The sequence below is a fragment of the Apostichopus japonicus genome, chromosome 20 (genome assembly GCF_037975245.1).
Source record: "Apostichopus japonicus isolate 1M-3 chromosome 20, ASM3797524v1, whole genome shotgun sequence".
NCBI lineage: Eukaryota > Metazoa > Echinodermata > Holothuroidea > Aspidochirotida > Stichopodidae > Apostichopus > Apostichopus japonicus.
In genome coordinates this window covers 3959675-3978145 of record NC_092580.1, presented here as the reverse complement: position 1 = coordinate 3978145, position 18471 = coordinate 3959675, and the positions used below count along the sequence as shown (strand labels likewise).

At 36.4% G+C, this 18471-nt stretch overlaps 1 protein-coding gene across 4 annotated transcripts in view; it reads left to right on the top strand.

Annotated features, from left to right (window-relative positions):
* Nucleotides 1-18471, top strand: part of LOC139961918 (N-acetylglucosamine-6-sulfatase-like) — a 39664-nt gene that overhangs the window by 12699 nt on the left and 8494 nt on the right. For all 4 annotated transcript variants that reach the window (XM_071961608.1, XM_071961609.1, XM_071961607.1 and 1 more), the window contains exons 8-12: nt 875-957; nt 6621-6739; nt 10396-10598; nt 11830-11946; nt 15631-15741. In XM_071961608.1, coding sequence (XP_071817709.1) covers nt 875-957; nt 6621-6739; nt 10396-10598; nt 11830-11946; nt 15631-15741 — 633 coding nt within the window. The remainder of the gene's footprint in view (nt 1-874; nt 958-6620; nt 6740-10395; nt 10599-11829; nt 11947-15630; nt 15742-18471) is intronic.

The window sequence follows — 18471 nt, the reverse complement described above, 5'->3', positions numbered from 1 at the left end:
AATTTGTAATTATAGAAAAGAAATGCAACCAGAAAGGAAGTGTAAAAAGAAAGTCTTCAAAGAGCTGTGCTTTCTGCCAAAAGAAATCAAGATTTATTTGTGCACATTTCATTTTCAAGTTACTCATGTTTTACATTTTGTGGCCCTCCATTTTGTGAAGTTAGGGTTCAAGCTACCATGTGCTTGTAAATGCATGATGAGAAAGTTGCAATTTAACCCTAAGCTGTTAAATGTGGATGATATATGGCTGTGGATGATATCATGAATTTGTAGTGGCGGTATTGTCTTCTGTTGCCCATTCCATTAATTTGAATAATAAATAATAAATTTGAAAATAAGAGTAGGAAAGACAATCTTAAGTTTAAGTTCACAGCTATCAATCTGCCCCACAACTTAGTAGAGCTAATTTATCATACCATATTACTGGGCCAAAAGTGATGTAACCGACTTGGAACGCTGTATAACCAAATAGGTATTTTTGTGTTCTAAAGAATTAAAATGTATTGCTAACTTATACAGGGGTGTCGTGAATTGTTAATTTTGGCCCACACGTTACTCTAGTTTGGCAATTAATTGTGTTTTTTATTATTTTCAATATCAACATTTCAGAACTGATACAGGCTATTGCAGAAGTGCCTAAGCTAAAATAAATACTACATATAAACATACAACAGATGGTGGTAGGATAGTTAATCATTAGAGTTACTGTAAGTAATAGGTGGCAGCAATAGGTTTAAGTTTCAGAATGCAAGGTGGTTTGGTAAAAAGTGATTTTGGTATGAACTTAAGATTACAAATTAATGATCTTTAAAAGGGTAAACACCGTAGATTTAAATTCAAGGCTATCACATGTTTCATTTGTCTCACTCTACAGAATAAACATTGGCTGATTCAACAAGCACCACACCCTATGTCCAACGATTCTATGGATTATGTTGATGATGCATTCCGTAAAAGGTAAGAGAAGCAAGCAAACACTTTAATAAGGGATAATTTTGCCAAAAAGTTGTTTAATTTTATATTCTGATGGCAGACATAATATGAGAGGGCTGTATCAGATCTCAATTATTTGATGTAACGTTATCAGTAGTTTTTGTGACATGTGACATTTTCCTAGAATGACAGATATATTGCACACTGCTATTTTTAATTCACATCTCAATACTTTCATCTTAACTATAATATGGCATTTTAATGGGAGTCTTATTTTGTGTCAGATTAGACCCTTGTTATTGCAGGTAATATGAGAAAATGGGTGGTATGTTATGTCCAAATGACAAGTGTTTTCCAAAATGCCCTCCCTTCCTGTTGTTGTTTCTCATTTCTCATTAAAGTGTGATATTTTTTAATGTTGCCTATTAACATGCTCTAGAATTGAGGCCCCAATCAATGTGAAAATTTTTCTTTCCTTGCAAATATCATCTCTCTGTGGATAAATGAAGTAGATTTCTAGTCAATGGCTGTGGGGATGTGACCCAAATCACTGTTGCTAAGAAGATTCATAAAAATTCATGAAACTAATTTGTGTCTTTATGAGAAATCAGGCTATAAGGACTTGTTTTATTTAGTTATTCAAAACCTTTGTAGTAAATTTGTGAGGAAAAAAAAAGAAAAAAAATGTTTGCTATCAGAGTACCCCTTTAAATTCCCACAATTAGTCATCTTAACTTTTCTTTGAACCCGGAAACTATATCTTTTTCACTTTCTTTTTTAAAAATGATATTTTTCCTCAGTTTCAAACCCTTCAAGAAAGGTAGTTTAAATTTTAGTGAACACTACCTTGTATGCATATAGAATTTGGACACTTCCTGATATTCAAATATCAAAATATTATTTCAAAAGCAAATATTGCCCTCACCAGTGCAGGAAAGAACAACATCACACTTTTCAAATTTAAAGAACTATTTAATGTAAAAGTGTCAAAACTAGTTTAGAAATGATATACTTGATTAAAATCTTAAACCAGTAAAACAAAGGAAAGCTGATTTAAATGGTGATGTGGATAATTTTATCATTGTGACTGATACAAAACTTATAAAACCCACAGAATTAGGCCATAAAAAGTCTTTTTCACAACACTATACACAATATACCACAGATTTGGTAGTGTTTTGTGGACATAGAGTGGTAAAATAATGGATTTTATTTGACTTTAGAATGGTTTGCAATATCTCCAGGTTTCAGGCAGCAATCTGCGAGTTCTTTTGTTTTTGATGGGGGGGGGGGAGGGGGGCAGGGATTGGGAATCTCCAGGTCTACACATTATGGGCATTGACAGGTCTGCCAAGTAGTCTTTAATTTAATAATCTACAATTTTGGAAGTTTGACAGAGTGAATAGAATGGGCGGCTGTTTTTGGAATATTTTCCTGAGTAAATTAGTTGTTGTATTCATCACCTCACTGTGACTTCTATTAGTGTGACATCGATTTTATATTATATAGATATAGATATTGGTTGCGGCACTGTTGCACTTATCCTCAGTTATTTTGTTAATTTTCTGGTGAATTTTTTAGGGCATTTCGTTGTTGCTATCTGATGAAAAGATTGATTAATGTATTTTTAGCTATGATATATTTTAACTATTATGTTGAAACTAAAACTTTAGATTATGGTCTACCTGTGGCCTAACATGATAGCCTTGTGGGAAGTTAGAGCCTAAGCTGGAACATAGCATTGGTTTAATTAACGTGAGTGGCTTTTTATCATGATTACGAAACCAGTATCTATGTGCTAACTCTACTTACTTGTTTTCCTGCTTGTCAAATAATTCTTTTGAAAAGAGAGATAAGTGGCAAGTTATGAACTACACTTGACGTTTCATGTCTCGTTACGTCACTCTTTTGTTTTCAGTTTCATTTTCAGTTTTTGTCAAAGGTTGAAGTGATTTTAATGAAACCAAGATCTCCTATAGGTGGTTAATAATCTATCCTAACAAGTTTGTTACAATGCAAACAGGGTTAACCAGCCTCTCCAAAACAGAATGTAAATTTGATTTCTTTCTTACCTGGGATATTCCAGGGAAAATATGTCACAATTGCTAATGGACAATTTTGTCAGATAAGTAAACTCGATAAGACACCAGGTTTGCAATGTGAAACAGTAAAAAATTACATAAAATTTGTAGAACAGACAGAGTGACATACTGATTGTTGTTTCTAATATTGATATCTTAACAAATAATAAGAAACACCGCTTGCAATTGTTCATTCACTAAATCAACACATCCAGATAAATAATATAAATGACATAATGATATAGAACAGTGTTTACTAATTGTGAAACATTCAAATATAATAGTAGACTCACTTTTTCTAAAAATATGTGTGTAATAATTGTTAAGTTTACACCACATTCTAATACGTAATAATACAATATAATCATAAATAACAGAATGATGGCAGGGTTCACTGCTCTGGAAACATCAGAATAGTATACAGTAGACTGACTGTTTATTATGATAGAAGGTAGTGTTAGTTTATTTTATCCCCCCATTCTAATACATAATTAAACAATATTGAAACTTTGATCTTACTTTCTTAATCTTCCTTACGCACGCGCGTTCTTCGTCTCTACACGAAACAAGATGGCATTTTCACAAGATGGCTCCTCACGAAATGAAACGCCGAAAGTGCCAAAAATAAAGGTGAACATTTCCTCTTCTTTCAAGAGGCGAAAATAATGGAAAGTCAAAGCAAAAATGGCAAAGGCAATAAACACTATACACTGGAAGACAGGAAACTGGTTCACAACATCCTTCTTTGATTATATCTCAGGAGTCCGAAGGAAGAACCCCTTTCTTGGTTAGACAACCTGCTGCTTGAGCTTTAGCCTCACTCCAGCGGATGGCGGAAATTTGACTGGAAAGCAGAAGTTCTTTGATTCCATTTATTTTGATCCTTACACGTTTCTTACCAACATGACTTGTGGAACGCAGGGTATAAAAAAGGGAGTGATTGTCAGTAATGCAGGTCAGAGGTAAGATGTTCGGATTCGCTTTTCCAGTTGTGAGCTCTGGAATACAATAAACCTAGGAATATACCTGTGTCAACACCATTGCTAGGGTTTCAGCTGCTAGGGTAATACATACTACTCTTCTCACCTTCTTTGACTGCCAGGCCAATGGAGAGATTAAGCCGATGTTGTCTCCTGTAAGGAATATAAAGTACCCTCCTTGACTGCCTCCGTCATTAAGATTACCAAGAGATGCAGCTCTGAAAACTATCAGTTTTAATGAGTCATCCCTGCCAAGCTGGTGAAACTTGAGCTGAATGGATTCAGGCTGAATTCACCTGCTGAATTTGTTCACATCCAATAAAATGTCAGAAACTGTTCCATTCTGTAGTGAGGAACTGTGGGTACTGGCATCAAACAAGACATGTGGACGGGTCTGGTTAGCAACCCATATCATTTGGCCAGTCTAAGCCCTCAAAGCATCTACTTCACTTTTCACTAGTGGGTCCTTTTCTCTCTGTGGCTCTTTCTTTTCACACAGGAATAATTTGTAGATGGCTAATGTAGGCTTTCTGGTCAAGTTCAAGACAACCTGTCTTTGTGGAAAGATGTACTGAAAGGATGTGGATGCCTCTTCTCGTACACAAATAACATTTTCTGATTTTCTTGATTACAACTTCTCCAGCCAATACGAAATCATCTATGTGACTGGCTAAAAGTTACAGTAATCCTTTTCTCTCCCTGAAACCAATGGAAGACTGCCGGGTCAATCTTGGAAGCTTTGCCACCACAGTTGGTCATGACTTCCTTTTACTTTATCTTACCAATGGAGGGAGGCATCACCCAGTCCATATACACACTTTACAAGATGCCAGATCAAGTTGGTATCAGCTTCTTTGGGAGGCCTAATGTTAAACATTTCTGTGTAAAGGTGATCCTTGGAGAATTAAGCAGTTTGGATGTTCATGAAACTAACATTCTATTCATTTTGAGTAGTCTCTGTGAGTCTGTAGAACAGGTGGGAGAAGCTTTCTTGATGCAATCTTTCTCAGAATCTTCAAAGCCTCTGGCCACTAGTCGAGCTGTTGGAATGTGTCTTCTTGGAGGTACTTTAACGGTACACACCCATCTGGTGGTAATACCTGCTTGTCCTTTTGTCTAGAATTTCTATTTACACGGAGAACTCGTTCCACTCTTGTAGCTCCTCTTGCTCTGCTTGATCGAGCACTGGTCAAGCAGTGGTCAAGTGGTGGTCAAGCAGAAGTACACTTACTTCATGACTCTGTTCTTTGTGGTTTCCAAGAATTTCCGGCTCACATATGCTATCTAATTCAATAGCCTTTGGCACCCCAGCAACAGCTTCTGGTTCGACGTACTCAACATTGAACCAATGTTTTAGGATTACACTGTCTTTTCATCAATCCCCGTGTATGTTTTATTTTGCTGCCCATTTTTAGGGAGAGTAGTCGAGAAGAAACAACCAGCATCACTGTTGTTTCCATCATGTTTAGTCACGTCCGAAACCTCTGGATCACACTGTGGGGGAAACATCGTATTAATTATCGGATTCAAGGTCCAATTTATCTCTCAAAGCTTCGCTTATGCTCGTCACAAATGGTTCTTGGAATTGCATCATTTGTGGAGACTTCAGTGACTGACCATCTTTGTTTCAGGGGACTTAGGATTAACTTTTAGACAGGTGGCATCAGTTAACCCGGACACATGTACCACCATGCCTAAAAACCATGACAACTCTCTCCTGTCCAATAACAAACCCAGGTTCTCTCAATTCATTGCTGCCTGCTCGTTTGTAATAGACACATGTCGCATCTCAAAATGCTATTCAAAATTTGGAAATTGCTATACAAGTGTAAAGTTGCATATATAGCAGGTTTTTTTTACAGGAACCAAAGTATTAACGAGACAAACTTCAGCGACTTCAAACCTGCTACACAAAATATGAACATCAAAATTAGTGTCGGTAACAGTGTTAACTACTTTGAGAAACATGACATTATTGCGACTGTTTATAAACAATAGAATGTTATGATTGTTAATGTTACAGCACATTCCAATAAATAACAAACAATTATTTAGAACTGTTCATTACTTAGGGTCAACATGCTAATAGTATCGGAAACCAACTGTGCATAACAACAGAGGTAGTGATTGGTAATTGGTAATTCACACAGCAATCTAATAATAAAACAACATAAAGATATTAATTACTGTTGCTTCACTTATTAAAGACATGATCATGTTACAGTGTCCAGAGCAATTGTTGATATTTAAACACACAAATGATAATTGAATGCAGATGTTTAGTTTGCTTTACAACACATAATAATGAGAGAGTGCATTGTTTCATTGCCCTTCAACACATGAAAATAATATCTAGATCAGAACATCAGTTTGGTGGCACAACACAACATAAATATAGCAATATTAGTACCAGTTTCAGGCCTGACGGAGAAAATTCTTCAAAATCTTGCAACAATGTGACATTTTTTTTACATACATTCTGTGTTCTTCGTCTTGCAAACCAGGATGGAATGTTGCTCGCAGAATTATGTCAGTCGGGTCATACTGCCACCAGATTTAGAGGAAAGTTTGAGCAGATTTTAAATATGATGCAGTTTTTTTTTCTTCCTCGTCTGCTTCTTGATAGATGGAGAACGCTACTCTCCGTTGATGATATGGTCTCCGATCTCATAACTACCCTGGAGAACTTAACCCTCTTGAATTCGACCTTCATTTTCTTCGCATCCGACAATGGCTTCCACCTCGGTAAGTAAGTTGGTGTCTTTTAGCTGAGAAGACTCCCAGGAATATATGGATTACAGTATGCATAATTAATTCTCTGTTTGGTTATAATTTTTGATATTTATGACAGTAAATTCTTTGATCATTATTTTTAATATTTTGTTGTCCTCCATATTTTATAAGATTTGGGTTTCTACAGTTTGTGAAAGTCACCTAAGAGTGACACCGTTCCTTGCTACATGTGTAACATTTTGCTGTGACCAACTGTTTAACAGATTGTGATCGGTGCAACAAAAAAAAGAGATTTTATAGCTGATTTGGATCAACTTTTCAATTAAAAATTTACCATAATAATGTAGATCATTTGCTTGAAAATTTCAAATTTAATTTCTATTGATGAATGAAATTCTGAAAATTTCCAAATTAAATATATTTTTTGAGATATGGTTTGATAGCCATTAAAATGTCATCAGTATCAGCCGCAAAGTTTAGCATGCTAAATATTGCCAGAAGTTCCTTCCTGACAATTCTGCATCTCCAAATTACGTCCAAAAAACACAACTTTCCTGGTGGTAGTAAAACGCTTGTTGAAGTTGGAGCATCAGTGTACACTATTTGACTATCTAGTTTATTTGGGACCATAATGATGACCACCTTAAGAAAAAATACCTAAGTGACTTAACTGTTGAGGATCGAATCAGATTCATGAAGATTTGATGAATTTATAACCAGTTTGATCAATTTATGTAAGAAGGTAGGTCTGATGAAATTGGTGACCTTTAGAATGCAAAAAGATGCTTGCTCAATTTCTTTGGAAACTTAAGTACAAAGACACTTTGTCCTTTTCCTTAAATTGAAATTCCATTGTAGCGTTTAAAATGTTATCAAGACATATTTCTTCATTTTGAAAAAATTAGTCATTTTGGATGGAGGGAGAAACAGCAAAAAATTACGTGCATGAAACTATGTCAGTTACACTAGTTTTATTGTGGTGATGTTTTAAACAGGTTTGGTTAACTTTTTAATTAAAATCTAAAAGTCACTTAAAAGAAAAAGAATGAATGGACCCCATCTTGTGGGTTAATGTCATCATCTCTTCAGGTACTAACATTGTGACAGCAAATGAATGAACCGATAACGTTAAAATTTAAACCAAGAAATGAACCATCCCGGTCCAGTTGAAAAATCTGGGAGTAGGTTGTGGACCAAAAGTACCATTGAAAATGCAACTGTATGTGATTTTCAAGTGTTAGCCCTGTCTTTCACTGTTATGCCTCTTGAATAATTTGCGGAGGAGGGGGGGGGATGGGGTTGTGGGGAGATAAATGACCTCATTGTGACAGTAAAGTTACCAGTTACGAAAGGGATGATTTAGGAAAACAACTTTCATTATTGTTTCGTCAGCATTTATGATGAAAGGTGCTATGAGACTTCTATTCTGATTATTTCATACTCGTTGTGTTATGTGTTTCATTTTCGTAGTCTTTCGCAAAATATATCTAAAATGCCCTAATGACCCCAAAGATCATGAAAGTGGAAATCTACAGATATGCATTTGTTCGACTGATTTTGCTTAACATATTTCCAAATGACTTATGAAGGATTCGTATGGAACAAATGCAACAAGAAATAGAAAGATAAAAAGATGGTTAATAAAACTTGTTGAAAACTAGCTCATTAAACTCTTTATGCTACTACAAACATTTTTGTTAATAATTTAAATCTTTTTTTCTGGTTGGCGGGCGTCGCTGCCATGTTTGTACGTTAAAGGGATATGAAACAGTAAAAAGTCTGGTGCCGAAATAAAAGAGTTTCGTTTCTCTGATAAAATAGAATCGTTACTGAATTCTGTTAACCCGACAATAGACACTGAGCAGTCTCATATAATAGAAAGTTTAATGTTAAAAGAGAGATTTATAGGTAAGGTTGGTTCAGGGGCTTAGCTGTTTAAGTTTCCATCTCCCCAAAAATAAATCAGGACAATTTGTTTTGATTTAAGTAAATGTACATTTGGGATTACAACAACGTACATGATTCGTACTGACCAATGTCGTAAGCAGTCACTTGACTGTGATACAAGTCACTGTCAGCGGTTTTCCTGACTCGAGTCGAGTCGTGGATTCCAGTCACTGTGTGATCATTTTAGCTAAAATTTCACGATGTTGTTTGAGTCACTTTAGACATTTTTAAGCAACATGAGTCATGACTTTCTACAAAACTGTTATAACACAGTGTCCAAGGGACAACTGGACGAGTAAAATGGCATTATTTACCTTAATTAATTATTTATCTCCTTAATTGAAAATATAGATGAGGATGTCTTGGTTTCATCAATAGTAATTATTTTTTTGATCCCTAAAATATCGGTAGTTTTGGTAAAGTTCCTTTCGGTTTTATGATTCTCAGAATAAGGGATCATTATTAAAACTTTTACATTACATTTGAGTTAAACAGAAGTATTGTCCATGAATTCTCTCACAGAGAGCTAAATTGTCAATGTCAGTGGTGTCATTTGAATAAGCGATTCAGGATTCCAACTTTTCATGTTTGTGTTGTATCTTTCTCTCAAAGGTTATCTGATTTAGTGTAAGCTAGTATCAGATTTACATGTATTGTTAGACCAAAATAAACTGAATGTGTAAAAGTAAGTTGGCCTGACATTTCCATCCTGAAGAGGACTTGGTCTCAGATATCTCCTACTGGTGATTGCTATGCTAATCTTCATTTCTGACTTTACATTGCCAAGGATGTTAAGCGACTTTTCCAATAAGTGTTACATGGGTTGGGCTATATATACTGAATTTTGTCGACTTTGAAGGTATAGGCAAGCTTCTTGAGAGTCTCATGAATGATTTCAGTTTGCTCTTGTGGAGTTGGAATCATGGTTGACATATTACCTCTTACAGAGTCAACTTATCAGTCTGCATGTAGTGCAGTTGGAATCATGAGATGACTTATACTCTCTCAGAGAGTCAACTTATCAGTCTGCCTGTAGTGCAGTTGGAAACATGAGATGACTTATACTCTCTCAGAGAGTCAACTTATCAGTCAGCCTGTAGTGCAGTTGGAATCATGAGATGACTTATACTCTCTCAGAGAGTCAACTTATCAGTCAGCCTGTAGTGCAGTTGGAAACATGAGATGACTTATATACTCTCTCAGAGAGTCAACTTATCAGTCAGCCTGTTGTGCAGTTGGAAACATGAGATGGCTTATACTCAGACTTAGTATTTTGTGTTTTTTTCTCGTTGATGTCAGGTACAAAACTTGTAAATCGTTGTGCACGTGATTGGGGGCCTAAGCATCACCATATTAAGATTTGTACTTTTAATAGCTGGAATAGATGCCATTAGGTTTAAGTGGTTGAGGACTAATTTGAAGTATAGACCACCATGTAATAAGAACCTTTCTAGGCTTAAGTGATATCCACTGATTGGGGACTGCAAAAAATCATCACAAAATTCTGCTTTGTCCCTTTGATAGTTGGAATAGAACTTTAAGACCTTGATTTCAATGACTGAGCTATTTGGATCACCGTCAACGGCATAAAGAGAAGAAACATCATTCGTTAGGGGTTAATAAGTACACGGTTGGTTCGTCGACAGTATTATAGCTTAATTAAAGTTTCCAGAGTCGAACCCTTTGTAACCCGTCATCTTAAACTCTGTTTAATCCGACAGGTCAATTTTCATTACCTAATGACAAGAGACAGATGTACGAGTTTGACATTCGAGTCCCGCTTCTTGTTAGAGGACCTGGAGTGAAAGCCGGATCCAAAAGTCTTGATCCTGTTTTGACGATTGATTTGATGCCTACGTTTGTCCACTTGGCCAGCGGTACTGAACCAACAGATGTAGATGGCACATCCTTTGTTCCCCTTTTGGTAAGCTTCATGAATGTTGTGTTCTACGTGTTATTGGCTAACGACAAACTATGACGAAACAATGGGTTTACAGTGTGACGTGTAGTCGTGTAGATTATCTGATAGAAGTAGTAGACAAAGTTCCTAGAAATGGAAGAATGAGGACCTATGAATAAATCTATAATATTGTGCCAGTCTATTGCACAACTCTAAATTCTGCAATTGGTGTGCATATCAAACTTTAATTTTGGAGTTTATTTGTGGAATCTTTGATCTTTCGTCAAATATGTACAGTGTATAGATAAATCACGATGCTTATGGCTTTAGTTCAGAATGGTATAAAGGTTGGAAAGTACCGTAACTCTGTCTTTTGCTGCAAGGTACATCTTGGAGAGGGGGAGGGGGAGGGGTGTGAAGTTTCTGGGATAATAGGGACATCAAATGGATTGGTCTGAACCTGCTGAAATACATAAATCTAGCCATATTGGACATGGCAACGGAAAACCCTTAAACCAACTGCCGTGTTGGTAGTGTTTCTATTTGCCCGTGGGCTATTCCATTATCGCTCTGCTTAAAAGGCTGAGAACATGAACCCAATTCTTTGTCATCAAGTGAAAACATTGAGAGTGTGTAAATGTTAATATTATCTGAATGAGGTCTGCTTTGTGTATTTGGTCACAGCACTGCACATTACTGTCCAGTTTTCTATTCTTCTGCCAAACATCTTGGGACAAAGCATGATAAATTTTGTCACATCATAATAATAGGGAAAGGATGTAAAAAAATTACCTATTTTCACAATTGCAAAGGTGATGGGGAATTCCAAGATTTGCAGCCTTTCGTCAGCTATTTTTTGCACCCTCTAGCAGTAAATTGTTGCTCTGCCTGTTCATTAAAGTGACCTTATACACCAAACTGAACACTGTGGAATATTAGCGGGCACCGTGTTCACAGTGATGGTTGTGTTGTACCCTCTCAACAATACGATTGGATGGCTGGATATATATCTGCTGATGGTGGGCTCTTCACTGATCGTGTATCCGCCCAATGATGAAATACATTGTTTATAACAGCTTGCGACCCTATAGCCATCCGTTTGCTCTAAAATTGAGTAATTGTTCCATCTTCGTCAACAATGACTGCTGCCAATAGAATGTCGCCTCTCCAAGATAGAACAGAATTACTAAGATGATACTACAGCAAGGGCTGCTCTAGTTTATAAATTGTTTTATTTTCTTTCCCCATGGTGCAGTTACCGAAGAAGAAGAAAAAGAAGAACGCGGCCTGGAGGAAGGATATGTTGATTGAGCATCAGGGAGAATATTTAGCTAAAGGATTTGAGGATTGTACACACACAGAATATCTTAATGTAAGTAGTTCTTTAAAGCAACAGTCTGCACAACTATGGTGTGAAAACCAAAAGTGGGTCAAGAAACATTTTGTGGGGAGTTGCAGGATTCTTCCAAATGTCAAGAAAATTTACGCAAACTTTCCGAGCATCGATTCTGAGGGGTGGGGGGGTCTGGTGGGTCATGCTCGGTCCTCATGGATGTCCTTGGGTCATGGTCCTAAAGTTTGCAGACCACTCCATGGTTTGGAGGTCCCCTTGGATGATGTTTGTAGGATTTTTGGTGAATATTCTTTAGACAACTTGTCCAAACCAAAAATTTGTGTTTCTACTGAAAAATGGATTTCAATTGTGTAATCTGACAGTGAGTTGATCTGATGTCAAATGACGGACATTTGAGTTACAAGCAGTCATGATAGTTTAGAGCTTTAAGACATGTTGCTTTGTGTTGATTAGATATGATCAAGTCACATTGTTGGCTTTAAGTAACAATGGCTATTGTTAGTCCTACCATGTATCCTTTCGGGGGGAGGGACAGGGGGACTTTAGATCATCCCCACCCCAGAATAAAATAACGGATTAAGTTCCATCCCTACTTGCAGACAGAATATTATCAAAATAGTGTGACCTTTGCCCCAACTTACTTCAGTGTGGATATTTCTGTTGTCCAGATACAAGCAAAGAGAACAGGTTGTGAAACTTGGAAGTAGACCTGCCAATTCTTTCTTAAATACTCTCTGTGTTATTATATATTTATGTAATGAAAGACTTCAGTTCCCTCTTGACACTTTATTAATTTATTTTGAATAATGAGGGGACTAACATCAACACACTCAGTGCTTCCAATACACTCGGGAACAGCTACCTCTTACTTTGAAATTGAACTTTTTTTAAAGTTGTTGTGAGATAATTTCTCCTCATTAATAATGACATATCCGATGTCATCAAAACTATTTGATCTTCTGTTTGTTTTAAATCGAAAAGTGTTATAAATACACAGAAACGTTTCTCCGGATTCCAAGCATGTATAGGGACAACACAACTGTCATAGGTTTACCCCTCCCCCCCTTTTCCTCCCCCACACAGCTTTCACCGACCCACTTTTGAGCATACCTTGCTTGACCTTCATCTAAAAAAAAAATTAAAAAAGGAAAGAAAAACCTGTTTATAAATAAACTTGTTTTTCAAGCAATGCGAGGGTTTCTCAATTACAAAGGTTTTCTGGTTATAAAGTTACATCCATGGTTTGAGATTAAAATCACTAGAGCGACACCCGATATATACGTGCTCTATGCCTTTGTAAGTGCAAGTTGCAAACTTGATCATTGCTCTATTGTTCAGACTTGAAGGACATAAAGATCAAGCTTTGAAATCTAGCCTTTTGAGATTATGAAAGAGGAAGCTGTCATTCCCAAAAAGGGGAAGCATAAACAATAAAACAAAAATATGTATTTAGCAATATTTGGAAGTAGAAATGAAAGCTGTAGCTGTCAAGACAAGCAGTCTCTCCATGAAAAGAATTGAAATTAAAACTAAATTTTTTACCGGTTGTTTTGTGTTATTATTGTAAAGTGTCTGCCCGGATCAGATCACAAGCATTTGGTCATGTAGCGACCTGAATGTGAAATAGTAATTCGACATGAATTGGGTCGGAACACTCTCAATCCAAACTATATTTAATCTTCCGATTTTTTATTTTGGTGCTCATCTCAAGAATATTAATGAGGTCACAGGGTCAATTGTAAACATTTTCAGAATTGAATCATACTTTGTGTGAAGGTGTTGGTAGATAGCAGGGCAGGGCTTGAGTTGATTTCTGCTAAAAATAGCTTGTAAACATGGTAAGTTAACATTTTTTAGTAGGTAGGTCCACAGGCAGTGATAGAACCTTGCTGATCGATTTAATCAACAATGACGAAAGCTTGGGATTATAATCTCAATGGCAAGGAATCACAATAAGCCCACTGGCTTTTCTGGTTTCCTTTTCCATCTGTGTTGGCAGACCTTAAAATTGTACCAAAAGAGAATTATGCTGATATTCAAACTCTTTCTCTTTGGTTCGAAGACTAAATTAATTTATGCGATAGTTATGATGTCTGTATGAATGTGTATATATGTATTTGTGCACTTGTTTTGTGTTCAGACTGAGGACTTGAACAAAGAAACTCCAAGTCCTCTTATGTCATTTGGAAAAAATCACCATTGTCCTCAGAAGAATTCTATTGTTAAGGTTTTGTTAAGGGTAGGGTACTTGGATTAAAACATTGGAAAAACAATGGGGTCTGAATGTAATACACAAATGTTTGTAAGGGCTTCTAAACACAATAGCTCAAAAGGACTCTGTGTTGAACTTCATACTTTGAGTGGAGATCCACTTTAATGAGTACAAGAACGATTGTTTTTTGTTTTCTGGAGGTCACAGGTCATTTAAGGTAAACAGATATCAAAGTCTGAAAACATTGTTAACATGATAACTACAAAAGTAAAACTTGGATGATATCCATAGATCCACTGTAAAACAATTTCAATGAATAGAGAATCCTGTTGTTTTTTTGTGTGGATCAATGGAAATGTGAGGTCAAACAGAGGTCAAAGTCTGTTCTCAGTTGTGACAAAAACCTGCTAAGTTTTTTGGATATCTGCTTTCTTTTTCCAAGTGATATTCTTCTCAAAGTATGATTTAAAATTCAGTGATGATGTTCAATGTGATCTGCCATCTAGCTTCAAACTCATGACAGGTTTGCATTAACAAAGACAACTTAAGTGGTATCGTAAATAATAAAAATATGCTGTGCCTTCTACAATATTATCCTAATTATACAGGTATCTAACATTTTATGGATGAGGGGGGGTGTCATCTATTTTTTTTTTTATACTTTTTAGTAATAAATTTGGGAAATCCAAGCATCTCTCTTGCCCAGGCTGTCATCCAGTGACAAAGTCTGTTAAAGTGAAAATTCTGTTGGCCGAAGTTGATCGCATAATTAAAATGCTAGATATTTTCTGCGTCTTTAGGTCAGAATCACACTGTCATAGCATTTTGTATGATGAAGATAGAAATTGTTTCTTCTTCAAATTTTATGGTATTTTTGTAATTTTATTTTTATTTTTTCATGAAGTAGACCTGCAAAATATAGTTTTACTTGCACTTCCTGCTTGTTAGTAATTTCTCTGCCTCACAAACATGACCTTGTTCCATGTATTGATTACATATTCATGGTTATGAAATATGTGATGAAGAGGCTGATCAAGTGCCTACAGCTCATTTCTTTCCCCTGGGAAGTTTAGCTTTAAAATTGACTCTGTTTGTTCCACCAAGTTATGGTAATAATTTGTTCTAAATTCAAATACCACTTTCTTCTTCGTTTGGCATTTCGATATAAGTCCACCAGAGAATTCATTTCCTACAACTCATTCCCTTGCAGCTATCTAATGTATTTTATGTTATTAACTTCTTGCCTGGCAGATAATACTGTTTTCGAAATTTATTTTGGGCTTTAGTAATTTTCATCTTTTCTATTGTGTTTATTCACAATCGCAATTTTTCATAAAGTCGGACAAGTTTACTGGGAATTTATCTTTCGATCGCTTTCTCTCATTATTTAGTGAATGTTGGCCGTTATTATTATTTGCTGAATGTCCATTTTTTTTTGCTTAGAGAATGTACATTGTTTATATTATTTTTGGTTGTTGTTGATATTTCAGGAATGCTGGCCAAATTGTGTTTGTGAGGATGCATACAACAACACATATTCCTGTTTAAGAAGTCTCTCCCCAACAGACAACTACATTCTTTGTCAGTTTTCAGACGCACAAGTAAGTTTCAAGTTTTTTGTTGTTGTTGTTGTTGCAATATCTAGTCCGTTCACATCCAGGAGATTGTAAAAATTCATATCATGTACATGAATTTCATGAGACCATAAACCAGCTGTTCACAGAACCAAGACCTTCAATGAGGACTGAGCAACAACCCACAGTATCCCACCCCTCAGGACCCCACCCCTCAGAACCTCACCCCTCAGGACCCCCACCCTCAGAATGGATGCAAAAAATGCATGAAAGCTAGCTTGGGCTATGGACCTAATGCTAAATTGCCGTAATCAATCTCTGCCGGCTAGCTCGGAAAACTGTAGATAAATTTTGCGCTGCTGGACAATCATGTGACTCACAGACCATTTTCCAAAACCCATGTTTGAGGTCGTGCCCCATAGTTTGATTTCAGACCATAGCCAAATACCACATTTCTGCTAGTTGCCAGCTATCGCATCTAACAAAACACACTTTGGTTGGACTATTATTTATTGGACTATTTTTCCATTTACACAATGAAAGAGGGAGCCCTTTCTCTCTTTATCATTTCTTACTTTACATTTGTGACGTACCCCAGCTGTTGTCAATTATAACTGAAAAACAAAGTCTAGCCAAGGCCGTCGTTTAGATTATGGAAACAAGTCTTACATTTCTGCCAAACTTGTGATATTTAATCCCTTCTATTTCTCTGTTTTCAGTGAATTAGTGAGTGGTCAGCCAAAGAAAATATTAACGTCCAGTATTTCTTTCGTTGCAAATCCAGAATAATAATGATCAAATATCTGAACTTTTCTGTTCATACTTCCTTCAGGAAGTCTTGTTCATACATCGTTCCCAGACACACAAATGTGTACATTCTTAGGCAAGTAGATACAACTTGCTCTATTAGTTGTTTCTATAACAGATGTGTAGCACACGCAGAGATAGAGAACAGTGCGGTCAGCACTGTGCTTAATAACCCCCCCCCCCACTCTCCCCATCCCCACACACAAACATGAGTTTCACTAGCGCGAAATATTGTATCTTCTTTCAAGTTTTTATTATTTCCCAGACAGTTTCATTGTGGTGGTTTGATTATACCTTTAAAAGCAATGATCAGCACTTAGCCTATACCTGTATCACTCTTAGAGCCAATGTACACGAGGAGGCTAACCTGTGATTGGCATTGTCTAAAGTCCGGGCTGCATTTGTTATTTCATTCAAGTGTTTAGGCCAGTTACCAGCTGATCAAACCATAATTTGATGTAAACAAGTAGTCTGATAGCCAACAATGCATTCGATACTGAACAGCAAACATAGTGGATCAGAAGAGGGGAGTGCACAATTATGGTCGTGTAATGCTAGAAGTAAAATGCAGCTAGCTATCAAAAGTATCCTAGATGGAATTCTATCGAGCTGTTTCCTGCAGGGCTATGTGTAACCAGCATCTATAGAGAAACATGCAACTGGATCAGACCATGACTGATTTTAAACTAGACAGCATCATTCTTTGATCTTATGGATAATAGAGCTTCAGTTAATGAGTACTTACATCTACAGAGAAACACTCCACTAGATCAGAAGATGACTGACATAAAACTAGACAGCATCATTCTTTGATCTTATGGATAATAGAGCAGCAGTTAATGAGTACTTACATCTACAGAGAAACACTTCTCTAGATCAGAACATGACTGACATTAAACTAGACAGCACCATTCTTTGATCTTATGGATGATGGAACAGCAGTTAATGAGTACTTACATCTACAGAGAAACACTCCACTAGATCAGAAGATGACTGACATTAAATTAGACAGCATCATTCCTTGATCTTATGGATAATATATAGAGCTTCGGTTAATGAGTACTTACATCTACAGAGAAACACTCCACCAGATCAGAAGATGACTGACATTAAACTAGACAGCATCATTCTTTGATCTTATGGATAATATATAGAGCTTCGGTTAATGAGTACTTACATCTACAGAGAAACACTCCACTAGATCAGAAGATGACTGACATAAAACTAGACAGCATCATTCTTTGATCTTATGGATAATAGAGCAGCAGTTAATGAGTACTTACATCTACAGAGAAACACTCCACTAGATCAGAAGATGACTGACATTAAACTAGACAGCACCATTCTTTGATCTTATGGATGATGGAACAGCAGTTAATGAGTACTAACATCTACAGAGAAACACTTCTCTAGATCCGATCATGACTGACATTAAACTAGACAGCACCATGCTTTGATCTTATGGAAAATGGAGCTGCAGTTAATGAGTACTTACATCTACAGAGAAACACTTCTCTAGATCCGATCATGACTGACATTAAACTAGACAGCACCATTCTTTGATATTATGGATAATAGAGCTGGTATAGATTTGTAGGCATTGATCCCTAGCATCTACAGAGAAACACTCCACTAGATCAGAACATGACTGACATTAAACTAGACAACACCATTCTTTGATCTCATTGATAAAAGTACTGACATCTGCAGGCAATGAGTTCTACTATCTAGGAGGCTTGTGGGTTCAAGCCATAGAAATGCCAAATAAAGTGGGTCTTTCATCTCGCAGCAATCTACACTGATCCAGTGTAAAATGTTTTTGAAAAGGGAAAATCCAAGCTAAGCTTAAAACAGCTGTTTGGTCTTATCAATAGCTTCTGCTTCAATCGCAATCACTGCTTTCCATGTGGCCAGTTGATTGCAGACTTGCACTATATAATCTATCTACCC